At 35.5% G+C, this 15,043-nt stretch overlaps 1 protein-coding gene across 2 annotated transcripts in view; it reads right to left on the bottom strand.

Annotated features, from left to right (window-relative positions):
* Positions 1 to 207: 207 nt before the first annotated feature.
* Positions 208 to 15,043, bottom strand: part of TBPL1 (TATA-box binding protein like 1) — a 33,275-nt gene continuing 18,439 nt past the window's right edge. For both annotated transcript variants that reach the window (XM_020987100.2, XM_020987099.2), the window contains exons 2-7: positions 6,958 to 7,147; positions 6,126 to 6,208; positions 5,654 to 5,717; positions 3,346 to 3,449; positions 3,152 to 3,246; positions 208 to 756 (exon numbers count right to left, since the gene is read on the bottom strand). In XM_020987100.2, the coding sequence (XP_020842759.1) occupies positions 677 to 756; positions 3,152 to 3,246; positions 3,346 to 3,449; positions 5,654 to 5,717; positions 6,126 to 6,208; positions 6,958 to 7,092 (561 nt within the window). In that variant the 5' untranslated portion in view covers positions 7,093 to 7,147 and the 3' untranslated portion in view covers positions 208 to 676. The remainder of the gene's footprint in view (positions 757 to 3,151; positions 3,247 to 3,345; positions 3,450 to 5,653; positions 5,718 to 6,125; positions 6,209 to 6,957; positions 7,148 to 15,043) is intronic.

Consider the following 15,043-nt stretch of genomic DNA (forward strand, 5'->3'; position numbering starts at 1 on the left):
AGAAAAACTGACATTTGGTAACACAGCATTAAGAACATACTGTACACAAGTGGCATATATACAAAATACACTTCAAATGGAAGCCAAAAAACACTTCAGCAAAAGACTAAGTTTGCATAGTTTAAAAAAATGAATTCTGAGTAATACAATTTTAGTTAAAATAGAAAATGAGGAAGAAAAAAATAACAGAATAGGTATGAAGAGAGATCTTTTCCAAACTTTTATTTGTGCACACATTCATCAATTGAAAAAAGATAACCTTTACAGCTTCTTTGGTGCCCATGTTCAGCATACAAAAATGTAAAAGACTATTCACAAATAAAACACATTAGCTCAAACTGAAAAATAACCAAAAACAAAAAACAAAAAACCAACCAAAATATGTCTTAAAAGTAGTGCACACTGTGACAGCTCTGCTTATGACACGAGAATTACTGCAAAAATAAATAGAACGTCCTTTTGTAAAAGCAGCAATTTCACGTCTTGTAAACTTTTTACATTACAGCACTGTTCAAAATAAAATCCGAAGGGACTGGAGCTTACACTGTGGCCATGAACAAATAAAAGAGTCTATTTCCTCAGTTACTGTTGGTCCAGTTTTCCTTTTGCCTTGAGTCCAATGTGCAGCAGTTTTAAAAGGTGCTCAGTTAGGGAACCTAACCAATTGAATGGTGAATTATAAAATTTCTTTTCTGCTTTCAAACACATATGGGTAAATCTGTTCCACAGCAGTAGCAACAGCCTTTACATTTGGCCCTAAAACAAAAGAAGAAAATGCCATGAAAAGTCAACCTACTAAATGTAAATTACAGTATTTCAAAATATAAATTAAGGTGAATATTTTTCCTGGTCAGCACCTACAAAATGACATACTTGGGTAGATGACAGATAAGAGAATTAAGCTAAAACATATCAAGACTTTTACTGATCCTTAGTTTCAGATCCCTAATTATCTTATTATTAATGAGAAAGGTTCATGTAGGCTAATAAATCTTGGGAACTACCAAAAGAATTCTACTACTCTTTCAGTCAGTATAACCTGACATATAAAAAAGCAATCATTACTTTCACAAGTGTGACAGGACCAGGATCGATAGGTTTGTTTGCCTAAAAGATGACAAAACTGTTCCCAGGACTTGATTGGCCCGGGACCTAGGGCTCAAGCCATGCATCACTTGAGAGCTTCCTGGTAGCATCCGACTGTATTGATGTAGCCTTCTAGTCACCTAAGAGAATTAAAGAGGTTTAACCACATGGAGTTAGGGCCCTTCAGACTTGACAGATTTCCCAAGACTGGTCACCACTTGCTATTCTACTGACCAGAGATATTTCCATTTGTAACTCTAAGCTACGTGCTGGACTATTCTTGTTCGGCATCCTTTCTGTGTGACTGCTAAGCAAATTCTTCTTTGTTCAATGACCTGTAAGTATTTCAGAAGTTCCTTTCACAAATGATAACCACATGTGTGACAGCAGATACATGCATATACACATAGACCTGACAATTTATAGCTCCTCTGGCACAAATGTTATTTTAACAGCCATCTGATAAACTGGCCTGTTTACAAGCTGGTAGGTGAACTCTGCCCAAACACAGAGAAAAAGAGATTTGGGGTATAAATAATGCATTCACTAAGAGTGAAAGTATACATATATGCCACACCTGTAGTATCATCACTTCTGCAATAAAGGGAGGGAAGCCCATTTTCTCATGTCTTCTCTGGGGTCAACGTTGGTTATTATAATGACAAAGCACTGTATAGTTCTTCCTCTTTGCATAGTTGTAGTCAATTACGCATATTGTTTTCTTGGTTCTATTTCACACTCTGCATTAGTTCATTGTCTTTCTATGACTACAAGAATTCTACCATAAAGTTAGTTTTAAAAATACTTTGAACTGAGTAAAAACTAGTTTAAAAAATCCACTTGTTTGTTTTTGGACTGGAATTTTTTTGAAATTAATTTTTTTCACCAATTGTCAATTAACTCAATAAAGGTGGATTTTTAGAAGTACCTTTTTAAATCCCTGACTGGTTTTTCTCTGTACTTATGCAAACTGCCTCTGGCAGTTTTCAATTGGTTGTTTCAGCACACATACATTTTATACATATGTAACCTATAGCTATGTATTATGTGAAATATATTCAAAAGACTAATAATAGTTCACATATAGTACCTTTGCATTTATAATTCATTTTCTTCATAATAACCCAATATTGTAGGGCAATTCAAATATTATATATCCCCTTTTCATGTATCAGGAAATTGAGGTGCAGAGAGATTACGTGACTTGCCTGGGGTATTAAGGGCAAAAAGTGGTGTAGCTACAAGTCAAACTTACATCTTTTCTGACAAAAGAGGAAAAACTAAACTTGATCTAAAAATAAAGCAGAACATTTAAGTCTACTGTCTACCTCAAGATGAAAGTGTAAAGCAAAAGAAGACACTGATTGGAAGTCTATTTAGAAGCCATATGCTTGGTGACACTGTGGGGGAAATAGTGTCAAGTTCAAGCCCCAGAAGGAAGGATGGCCAGGAAGAGGGGAGAAGCCAAATTCATTCCCCTGAGGAGGGATCCAGGCTATAGATTCAGCAAGTTCTTGGAGGAGATCATACCCTAAATCCTAATCAGCCATTACCAGTCACCTTTCTTAACAATAATAAGTAGGAATATGATATAGGAGATGCACCTATAGGTCAGTCACACAAAAGAGGAAAAACTAATGGAGGAAGAAATACTGAAGGCAAGCTTGTCCATTAACATTCTGCTTATTATTAAGCCTGGCTTCCATGTATGGGCCTCCCTCCATAACCTTGACAACTATGATTCCTAAAATCATAGGTTGTTTGCCTATAATTGCTTAGCTAAAGTTTATAAGAACTGATATAACAAGTTATTAAAGGAAGTTTACCAATTACATCTGAACTGTTTCCTCAAGTAACTTCTACCATTGACTCCACAAAATCTGAAGCTTCCTTTGTATGCTGTGAGTACCAAACTCATTCTGACAATTCAAAGAATTAAACATAAAATCACCACCCTGGGTACTAACTAAAAGTCTGACATATTTTTGTTACTTTATTTAAATATACAAATCTCTTATCACATTTAGTCACTTGTCACATAATTTAGACAGAGACTATAAAGTACCTGTTACTGTGATACTTCCTGTTGAAAAAATCTGTAATGTAGCTCGTAGAGCTTTTATGCGATAACATACTGCAGGATGAAGTTCGGGTTCATAACTGTCAAAAAGAGATACTCTAATTAACATAACACATAAATTTAAAGCTTTCCAAGTGATTTCAAATGTAAAAAGCTGGTTTCATTCTTCTAAGACCTACCTGGCATGAGGCCTATTGTTCTTTGTGAATTCTGGCAACCGGATTTCGAAGGGCATGTTACACACTGCCAAAACATTAACGACTTTAAAATCTGTAAATATTACCTTTAGGAAGAGAAAAATGGAATCAAGTAAATTATTCTGAAAAAGAAGAACATCTGGTTATTCTAGGGCATTTTTTAAAGAATCTCTGGAATACCAGTGGTTTTTTACTTGGCTTGTCAAGCACATGAACAAAGAAATTAACAGTGAGTACTTAGTATAGCAGTGTGCTCTGTGGAAAAGTGTTGGGCCTGAAGATAGAGGATCTGGCCTCAAGTCCTGCTCTCCTGATGAACAACTAGCCAACTCAGGAAAATATGGGGACTAGGATAAAAACTATGAGTAGGTTACATAAATGAAATCACAGATGGGACATTCTTGCAAGCTATCCTGACAACTTGGGCCAAACAAGGAAGTGATCCTCTAAGCTAAATAGCAGGAATCTTATACATTATTAACAAAGCCCAACGGCAACAAATAGAAAGAGAAATTTCATTTAAAGTTACTGTAGACATTATAAAATATTTGGAAGACTACCTGTCAAAACAAACTCAAGAACTATATGAACACAATTACAAAACACTTTTTAACACAAGTAAAGTCAAGTCTAAATATCAGTCGCTATGACAATTCTACTTAAATTAAATTACTTATTCAGTGGCATACCAAATAATTATTTTATAGAGCTAGAAAAAATAATAACAAAATCCATCTGGAAGAACAAAAGGTACAGAATATCAAGGGAATTAATGAAAAATTAATGCTCAAGGGAAGGCAGCCTAGTGGTACCAGATTTTAAATTATATTATAAAGCAGCAATCATCAAAACTACTTGGTACTGGTTAAGAAACAGAGTGGTTGATCAGTGGAATAGGTGGCATGCAAGATACAATAATTAATGACTATAGTAATTTACTATTTGATAAATCCAAAGACTCCAGCTTCTGAGATAAGAACTCAGTATTTAACAAAAACTTCTGGGAAAACTGGAAAACAATATGGCAGAAACTAGGCCCAAACCAACATCTTACACTCTATACCAAGATAAAGTTGAAATGGGTACATAATTTAGATGTAAAGGCTGATACTATAAGCAAACTAGGAGAGTAAGGAACAGTTTACCTGTGAGATCTGTGGAGAAGGGAAGAATTTATGACCAAACAAGAGATAGAGAACATTATGAAATACAAAATGGATGATTCTGATTACATTAAATTGAAAAGGTTTTGCTTTTTGCTGAGATACTTACTGTATTCTAATTCTAGCTGTCATGGCACCTGTGAGTTAATTTATTGGTGTTAAGTGAATGCTACTAAGAGTAGGGCTTACTTTTCCCACTGGAAAAAAAAATCAATACTTATTTTATTTAAGAATAAAAAGAAACCCATAAAATCTCAGTATTTTAATCCAGGAAGATATTTCTTATAACACAAGGAGTCAAGGAAAGAAAGCAAGGGCTGGTTCACCATTCTTCTGAAAGGCCAACTTCCTGGTTCCATTGCTATTTGGTAATAGAAGCTAAAGAAAAAGAGGCAAGTGATAGAATAAATCTCTACTCAGAGAAAGCATTAGCTGATGGTTCTCACTCATCAAGGTAAAAATAGGACTAGAAAAGGCACAACAAAGGACACCTACTATTCAATCATAGTGAATCCATCTTCTCCTCTAGGCTAGATTTATGAAATACTAAGTGAATCTTTTGAAGTACTAGAGAAGAGCATAGTGAGAATCAAAAAAGCATAGCCAATTATTGATTATTTATCCACCACACTGAGGGACAATTCAATATACTACCATATTCTGAAGTGAAAGCACAGAAAACCACATTCACATTAGGAATTTTTCTTAGGATTATTTACTTCAATTACATTCTATGGTCTAGCCAAGCTGGCCTTCTTGCTATTCAATCAACCAACAAGTATTTATTAAATGCCTATTATGTGCTGAGGTACAGAGGACACATGAATGAAGAATGAGGCCATCTCTATCCCCAGTGAAACCTTCCTTAGCCCTCCACAATGCCCCACCCGTTACCCTAGCCTAGCTGCTAGTGCTGCTCCACTTTCCCCGAAAATGATTTTGCATTTATTTTGCATCTATTTTGTATTTACTTCTATATACTACTTAAGGGAAGCTGCTGTTTCATTTTTTTTTTTGTGTTCCCAGCACTCAGGATAGTACCTGCAACAATGCTTGTTGACTAACTGATCTTGAGTTCAAAATGCACAGCAAAATATTTTTAGTTTGTATGTTTTTATGCACTTTACCTGAAAACCAAGTTTCTGTAGACTTCGGGCTAATCGCCTGGCACCAAATTTAGCTTCTTCTTCACTATGGTATAAGAAGAGAGAAATTGAAAAAATGAGATACATAGGACTAAACTGTAAACCAAAGAAGCTTCTATTGACTTATATGACAATGTTTTATAATATATTTTGTATCCCAATATATAGAAAGAGAGGCAGCATAGTTTAGTGGGCAGAATGCCAGTCTTGGGGTCTGAAAGAATGGCATTAAAATACTGCCCAGACACATACTGGCTATATGACTTGGGTAAATCAAGTAACTATTCAACGTCCCAGGCAATTAAGACTAAGTTGCAAAGCACATGCCAATATGCACTGTAATTCCTTACCATGGAGTTCCCTACACTAATGGAATCACAAGTGTGGACCAAAAAAAATCTAGGAAAAAGTTATCCTTTTCATTGGGGAAAAAAAAAATCTAGGTATCATTTACCTTGTGGCTCCTGTGCAAATAATTTTTCCTGAGGACCAAATTGTAGCTGTAATTCTAGGTTTTCTAAGCTTCATTAATACTTTCTACAAAAGGAAATTTAAAGACAGTAAATGTTAATATTCAAAGGTAATTTCTCAAGTTAGAAGAAAACAGAAAAAAAATTATTTTTATACTTCTAGAGTAACTAACTGTAGTTTTAAACACTAAATGTCTATTTACTTCTATCTAAGTCTGTCTTAACTGCCTCAATGTCAAGATGAAACCAAGCAATAAACACAAACTACCATATCAAGTCAAAAGGAAGATGACCTTAAGTTACAATTTTATAATAATTATCTATATTTAGTTTATTTTAGTGTTATAATTCTTGTACCATGGATTCATCCCAATTAATTTGTACAGTCATAATTTGACCACAAAAGAATTTCACTAAAAGTGTCACAGATATATTCCAAAACTTAAATGCAAATTACCAATGTCCTTTTTTCCTCTTTTACTTTAATTTTTTGACACTCACATTTTAAAAGGTAGAGACTTAAATATGAATTATGCTATCTAAGCAAACTTTCTATAGCTTAATAGAAGTTAAATCTTTCAAATAATTTATAGGTTTAAAAACATAACACACTGTAAATTAGAATTGCTTATCCAAATATACTTTTTAAAGAATTATGAAGTACTCTCTTAGAAATAAATGAAATCTGACAGGACAGAATGTTAGTGTAGTTAATGAATTCCTTGACAAGACTGTTAATAGTAATATGTGTCTCAGATCAACACTGAAACCTTTCTTAATTTAAATTAGGTATTCCATATTTTAAATTTCACTTACTCCAACATCACGCTTGTAAATTACATTTGCTCCCTCTAAAGCAATCTTCCTTAAGTTCAAATGGCATCTGGTTCTAAAAACACAGACTACGTTTGTAATTAAAATGTCCAATGCAACATCACTATCTGCATCCATTGGGGTAGTTTACAAACTCAGCTTCCCCACCAGTGCACCATGAAGCTCTCACATCCTGAAAAAAGAGAACAAAACAATTACACACAGTGCCATGTGGCTCAATTATTTGAAGGCAATATTTCTTTTCTTCACTGCAAACAATTTTGGAAAATAAAATGCAAGAAACACAATTTTTTTTCAATTATGTTAAATTTATTTTAAACTACAATAAGAATAAATAATATATATAGTTCTTTTGAAGAGTGCTTTGTGGTTTGATAACTATGTTTCATTTTTTATAAGAATATATACAAAGGGGGTCAGAACTAACAGATCAGTTTGGTATGTTCTAATATTAAACTTACTTCCTCCAAAGAAATAAACGTTTACATTTTTATTGAAAAATGAAATAAATATCAGCAACATTGAAATAATTTTTTACAAAAGACTGGGTTGTGAAAGATTAAAAATTAAACATGCTAATCATCTCCTGACAGAGATACTGAACCAGAAATAGTTTTTTGGACATGGACAATATAGAAACTTGCTTTGCTTGAGGATAATTTGTTATGGGTTTGGTTTTTTGGGGGGGTATGGTGGGGGTGGGGGTCATTGAGTTGGGAAAAGAGGGAAGAGATAATAAATGCTAATTAATTGAACAAAATTAATTTAATTTTTTAAAATAATGTAATTGGGTTACTCTTTACTTTTCTATATCTTTCATGAAGTTGGCCCAATTCTGGAATAACACTCCTTAGATGAATTGCTTCTAAACTTTACTATAGTGATGACCCTTAAAAAAATAGTTGCTATGTCCACCCATGTATTGCACAAAATAATCCATGAAACTTTCTTAGTTCACATTGTATTCAACTAAAATTAAGGATTTACTAAAAATTTTATAACAAATCTGGAAAGTAAAGTAAAAATAACATAGTTAATACTTTTTACCTATAACACCAATAATGCCAGCACAGAAAAACAAATGGAAATTCTTCCTTTTATTTTTAGACTTTCACATAAAATCTTAACAGAAATTTAGTCAAGCCTTCATGCTTGAGCACCCACTATGCTATTCTGCTTATTTTCTCTGGATCTTGTCAAATGTCCCTTGAGAAGTAGGCTAGAGCTCAACAAATCACACATATCACGTTGCTATGGAATCTAGTAATTTCATCATGGCACCCAAGATTTCTGTACAAACCAAAAAAAACCAGAGAAATGCATTTCCTTCTTTTTACAATATTATGACTTGAAAAAAGTCCTTTCATAATAGGACAATACCACTTTCAGTGAGAAAAAGTAAGTATGTATTTAATAGAAGTTCCCTAGGTTTGAGTTACATTCATGCACTCAAGGGGAAAAAAGGGAAAAATTATGGATTGAGTAGGTTCTATTCCACATATGCCTAGAATATATCGCTTAGCCTCCTCTATGACTTTTTTGGGAGAATTTCTGAGATCCTAAATAATCTTAAGTTCAAAGTAGAGCTTGGGAACCAATGCTTTCCACATCAATAAACTATCTTTTTTCCTGCCCATTTGAATTTCAAAATCAAATTCAGCAAACATTTATTAAACATTTTGTATTTCAGGGCTATAACCCATTTACATCAACAGGTGCTGTGGACTACAGAAGATATGCTTAATTGTCTCACTCATTTTGGTGAAATCTCAGAAAATGGATGAGTCAGTTGAGGCTTCTTTCTCTAATTCTAGGTCTTTCCTATGTGTTAAAAAGATTCCTCTTTCAGGGGGAATGTTTGGGGTTGGTGGAGTGGAAGTGGTAGAAAAAAAGATGGAAGAGTTGAAACAGGGGCAAACAGGGGAAGCAGTGTAGGAATACACTGCTTGGGTGTCTCCTTCAGTTTCTAAGTTATCTTAGCTTTAAGCATTGATATGGGAAAGGTGAAAGGAAGAAGGGGTGGTGGGCTCACAGAATTGCTGTAAGATGTAGAGGAGGCCCACAAAGGGAGAGGACAGGGGGCTTTCAGTGTTATTAAGTAGCATGGCATAGTATGTAAAAGGCCATCCTTAAATTCTGTCCAACTTCTCACACATGCTGGCTGTGTTCTGATGTTAAACTATTTAACAGTAACAAGGACTTTCTTTTCTGGTCTTTAATAAATATGGCTATAACACCTGAAGGAACACTTGCATCACCACAGGGGTTACTTCTCAGGATGATGGCTGTGTGTTGAAAGCATTGCTATTCCAAAGGCTTATGTTCAGGATCCTGGGCTATGTTCACTGTGGTCCAGGGGGTGATGGTGGTCAATGGGGTGGTAGCAGTTTGACTTATATGGCACATGCTGCTTCACTCTTCATTAGAGTCCCTTGCTGTTTCAGTAGGATGGCTTGTGTGCCTGGGGTGGGGAGCAGGCAGTTGGCTGAAAGTTTGCAGAATGACTGGCCCCTTTTTCCACAGGAGTTGCTTTCCCAGAAAACTGCTTCAAAGGCTGGGCTAGAAACAGGAACAGAAGTCTCAGGATGCTGCCACTCCCAACGCAGCCCTTGTGCTTATCTATCTATTGGTAGCAGCTGGTCAGATATTACCACCAATGATGATTAGGAAGGTAGAACTCTTCTCCACAATGGTCCCTCCCTTCAACTAGGGCTGCAGGAAATGAGCTGGAAGCAAATCTGGTAGTCTGAGGGTTACTGTCACTCCCAAGGCTCTTGGGTTCAGAGGCTTGAGCTGTTTTTCATCAAGGTCTTGGAGGAGATAAGTCAAAGTGATGGCAGTGGATTGAATTGCCTGACATTTGCTGCCTCCTGTCTCTGCTTTCCCACCCTTTGAGTGGCAGTTGGTGGGGATGGCTGGCTCCTCCTTCGCAAGAGCTATTTCCCTGAATGATGGCTATGAGCTCTGGATTGGAAGCACTGAGGGTCTCAAGGGTGCTGCCACTCCCAACAGGGTTCTTATTTGGGCCAAAGCATATGAATAGGCAATTTTCAAAGGAAGAAATCCAAACTATTAATACTCATCTAGAAAAATGCTTCAAGCCACTAATAATTAGAGAAATGCAAATCAAAGCAACTCTGAGGTTCTACTATACATCCAACAGATTGGCAAAGTTGATCAAAAGGGGAAAAAAATGACAAATGCTGAAGGGGCTATAAGGAAAATAAGTATATTAATGCACTGTTGGTAGAGCAGTAAACTGGTCCCATCATTCTGAAATCAATTTGGAACACTGAAACACTGCTAAACTATGCACATCCATTGACCCAGTGACACCACTATCATAGTGATCTATACCTCCAAAGAGATGAAAGAAGAAGGAACTGGACCAATATGTGTGTGTGTGGGGGGGGGGGAGAACCAACAACCAAAACCAAACAGCATTACATAGCACTTTAAGGTTTGCAAAAGTGCTTTACAAATATTATCTCATTTAATCCTCACAAAATCTTTTAGAAGTAGGTGCTACTATTAATCCCATTTTATAGTTGAGGAAACTGAGGCAAACAGGATGTTAAGTGACTTGCCCACAGTCACATGGCTACTAAGTGTCTAAGGTTATTTATGAACTCGAGTCTTCCTGACTCCAGCCCCAGCACTTTATTCGATGTACCACCTATCTACTTCCAGCTCTTTTCATAATAGAAAAGACCTGGAAACTAAAGGAGTGCCTATCATTTGGGGCCAGGCTGAACAAACTATGGTATATGAATATAATGGCTATTACACTATATGAAATGGTGAAAGAACTAGTTGCAGAAAACCTGATAAGACTTGTATGAATAGTACAGAACGAAGGCAGTAGAATCAGGAGAACAGTTTATACAACTAACATTGTAAAGCCAGTCAACTCTGAAAGACTTGAGAACTCTGATCAAACCATGACTAATCAAAATTCCAGAGAAATGATGATGAAACATTCTACTGAACTCTGACAGAGAGAAGATAGACTCAAGATGCAAATAAAGACACATTTTTTGGACATGGCCAGATGGGGAAATCTGTTTCATGTTCTTTTATCTTTCCTATCAAGAGGGAGAAAATGTAGATTTACATCAATTAAAAATTAAAATAAAACAGAGAGAGAGAGAGAGAGAGAGAGAGAGAGAGAGAGAGAGAGAGAGAGAGAGAGAGAGACAGAGAGAGAGACAGAGAGAGAGAGAGACAGAGAGAGAGAAACCCTACATGCAAAGCACTGTGCTAGGTAGTGAAGATAACCAAGATGGAAAACAAAAGCTTTTGTCCTCAGGAAATTTAAACTCATTGAGGAGGGACAGAGAAGGCATTTATAAATATAACTGTGAAAGAATTACTTGATTCATTCAGTGATAAAATAAGGGCAAAGGAGAGATTAAGACAAAACACTGTAATAAAAGTGTGAAGAGATTACTTTCAGCTGGGCTAAGGAAGAATTAGAGAAGGTTCATGGAGAGGGGAGCACTGACACCAGACTCTGATGAAAGCAAAGGATTTCAGTAGTCACAAGAGGGAGAAAGAACACATGTTTTTGGCATAAGGGACAGCTATCATGAATACATGGAGGCAACAAAATGAAGGAATAGACAAGGAAGGGCTTTGGGTTTGAGCTGACTGGAAGAAGGCATGCACAAGGGAGAACAGTAAAATTAGACAGTAAAGATAAGTAAAGTGGAGCCAGATTTTCATGGGCCTTAAGTGCTTAGGTAAGGACTTTGTATTTTATAGCAAGGAGACAATTAAGGTTTGTTTTTCTTCTCTTAAAAAATTAAAAATCCATCTGATTCCTAAATTTAGGGTCTAGTTACTAGATCTAAAACAAATTTGTCAAGTTTTACCAGTAGCAACTTCTTAAGCAGAAGAATACAAAATTGACTAATACAACCATTTTAGTCTTTGTGTAACATACTCTTGAAATATTAATTACTGAGATGTCTAAGGGAGAGAGAGGAGACAAACAATTAATGATGTGGAAAGTAAAGAAGAAACAATGGAGACAAGCAGTAGCAGTGCGGAAAACCAGAAAAGAATATAATTATCACCAAAAATCTTTTGTGGAGCACATAGGATCAAGTCATGGATCAGATGATTCATCTTACCATAGATTTAGGCCTTGAACTAACCTTAGAGCTTATTCAGTCTAACTCACTCATTTTACAAATGAAGAAACTGAGGCTCAGGGAGGTTAAGTGGCTCAAGGACATGAAAGAAGTAATTGATAAAGTCAGAAGGTGAACCTTGGTCTTTGACTCCAAATTTCAGGCTTTTCTCCACTACACCATGTTGCCTTCCCACCACTCACCCAGGGGAATCTAATTACAAAGGAATCAAGACAAAACTGAGGTTATCTCATACCTCAGAAACTGAAATTCTGAAGGTGAACAGAGAACATTAGCTTATTATACATATCCTGGCTGGCAGCTATCCGAGTAACTTATCAATAAACAACAGTAAACAATACAACTTTAATAATTATTCAACAGCTGGCACAACTATCCTAAGAAAAACTGGCAAGACAAGTTCTCTTTTTTCAGAAGCAATATGAAAATCAATCTATTGTCATTAAAAATAATTTTCACAAGGTGTGAATCATCAAATAATCTCAAAATACTTCAAATTAGCTCCCAAGGACAAATAACAACTCTTATTTCATAGACTCAAAAGCTAGATATGTATGCCATGCTAAATTTGGTGATTATCACTATTAAGTCTTTAGTTAAAATAAAATAGAAAAATATCTTTGTGTCTCTTGAATTTCAAACTTAATGATCCATTTTAATTATTAAAATTGCTTACTCACACCTCAACTGTACCCTCAGTTAGTTCTACCGCTCTAAGAGGGCAGAATGAAAAACTCTCTCCCATACTCTCCCTTTTATAGAGAGCTCAAAATTCCAGCCTTTTCAGATTCCTTTCATGTATGGTCTTTCCTGATTAGAATATAGTCTCCTTAAGGGCTGGGACAATTTTCCTTTTTTTTTTTTTAATTTGTATCTTCAGCACTTGTTACAGTGTGCCTGGCACACAGTAGGCACTCAAATCAATTAATCAATATTTGTTAGCGCCTACTAAAGTGTTTAACATACCATATTGAAAATTCACCAATTAGAAAAATTCTACTAATCTACTAAAGCAAAATTCACTCTCTATTCAATATGTAAGAGTAGAGAAGAGAAGCAGCAAGAAAACTAGGTTCTAGCTCTGGCTCTGCTACTAACTGAAAAAAACTTGAATAAGTCATTTCAATTCTCTTGGTGTCCATTTCCTCATTTGTGAAAAAGGAAAAAATAACTTGCCCTACTTCCTAAAGTTACTATGAAAATAAAATGATCTACGTGAAAGCACTATATAAATGCCAGATAGCATTAATGATTACGTGTTCATTTGCAAATAAATTTGCACTAGTGTCACTTGTATCTGTTATTCATGTCAAAACTTAATTGTCTGTTTCTTAAAAGATTTCAATATAGTTTAACTTTTGTTTTTTACTCTAAAGGGAGAGAGGCTGAGTGCTAAAATGATTCTGAATTTTTAAGAATAACACATCAATAACTCAATCTTAAATATCACTATAATACTTGAGAAGGACAGTGAGAACTAGTTCAAATTTGAACAGACTACAAGCAAAAGTAGTGTTCTTTGTCCTCCTCTGCTAAGGAGATCTTTTTAGATTCACCCCAAGCCACTAAATCATCCCTTAAACTCACTGTCAACAATTCTTTCCTACTAACCATATGTGGGGGAAGGGGAAAGGAAGTAAGTATTTATTAAGTACCTAATATGTGCCAGGCACGGTGCTAAGAGTTTTACAAACACGTCTCATTTGATCTTCACAATATCTCTTGAAAGGAGGTGCAATTATTAATTCCATTTTACAGTTAAGGAAACTGAGGCACATAGCAGTTAAGTGACTTGTCCAGGGTTACACAACTAGTAAGTACCTGAGGCTGGATTTGAATTCAGGTTCTCCTGATTCAGGCCCAGAGCTCTATCCACCATACCACATTATCTACCTATCTAGATAAATACATACATATATAGATATATACTAGAAATCATATACAATTATACTATGATAACATTATATAAAGAATATATAGATATGTAATATGCATGTGTAGTATTTAAAGTCGGAAGGAGTCTCAGAGATCCTCTTAGTCAAATCCCCTCATTGTAGGGATCCAGAAACTGAGGCCTAGAGAATGAAGTCACTTCCCCAAGGTCTTAAGGGCACTAAGTAACAGAAACAGGATTCAAACTCTGGTCTTCTTACTCCAGATTAAGTACAGTATCAGTTCCCTAGTCCAAGACCCATCTCCTCCCCTCCCCCCATCTAATGCCACCAGTTCATCCTCTGACTACCCTGGATTCTCCCTCCCACACTCCCCTCCCCCTTTCTGAGGCTTCTTGCCACTTCCTTCATCTTGTTCTCCAAACCTAACTCCCTGTACATGCCACATTCTTTCTCTGCCTATGCCTTCCTCACTATCTAGAACAGGAGTAGGGAACCTAAGACCTCGAGGCCACATGTGGCTATCTAGGTCCTCAAGTTCAGCCCTTTGACTGAATCCAAACTTCACAGAACAAGAGGACCACCCCTGATTCTAGGCTGCTAAACTAGATATGTATGCCATGCTAAATTTTCCTTTCCAATACTTGACCTTTGAAGAGAAATCTCAACTGAATGAGGTAATATAAAAATATATAGTTTGAAATTCATATGCCATTAAAACAACAACCAAAATACGTAAATATGACAAATATTAAGCAAATATTTTATATTATGCATAGTTGTATGTGAATTTGAATCTTGCTCCTACTTTTTTTTAATATCTATTCTGATAGTTATTTAGTTTAGTTTCAGCTTCCATTTACAGTTTAGAGTATAAATGTTTTAAAACTTAATGGACTTGTTTCAATTGCTGATACAGTATTTTTACATACACATATTCAATAACTACTATTTCATACTGGTAAGGAAAAGGATGAATAAAAAAAAATCTGTGGAACTACTGTTGCCATTTTACTCGAT

The sequence above is a fragment of the Phascolarctos cinereus genome, unplaced genomic scaffold, assembly GCF_003287225.1.
Source record: "Phascolarctos cinereus isolate Bilbo 61053 unplaced genomic scaffold, phaCin_HiC Scaffold_5;HRSCAF=322, whole genome shotgun sequence".
Lineage (NCBI taxonomy): Eukaryota > Metazoa > Chordata > Mammalia > Diprotodontia > Phascolarctidae > Phascolarctos > Phascolarctos cinereus.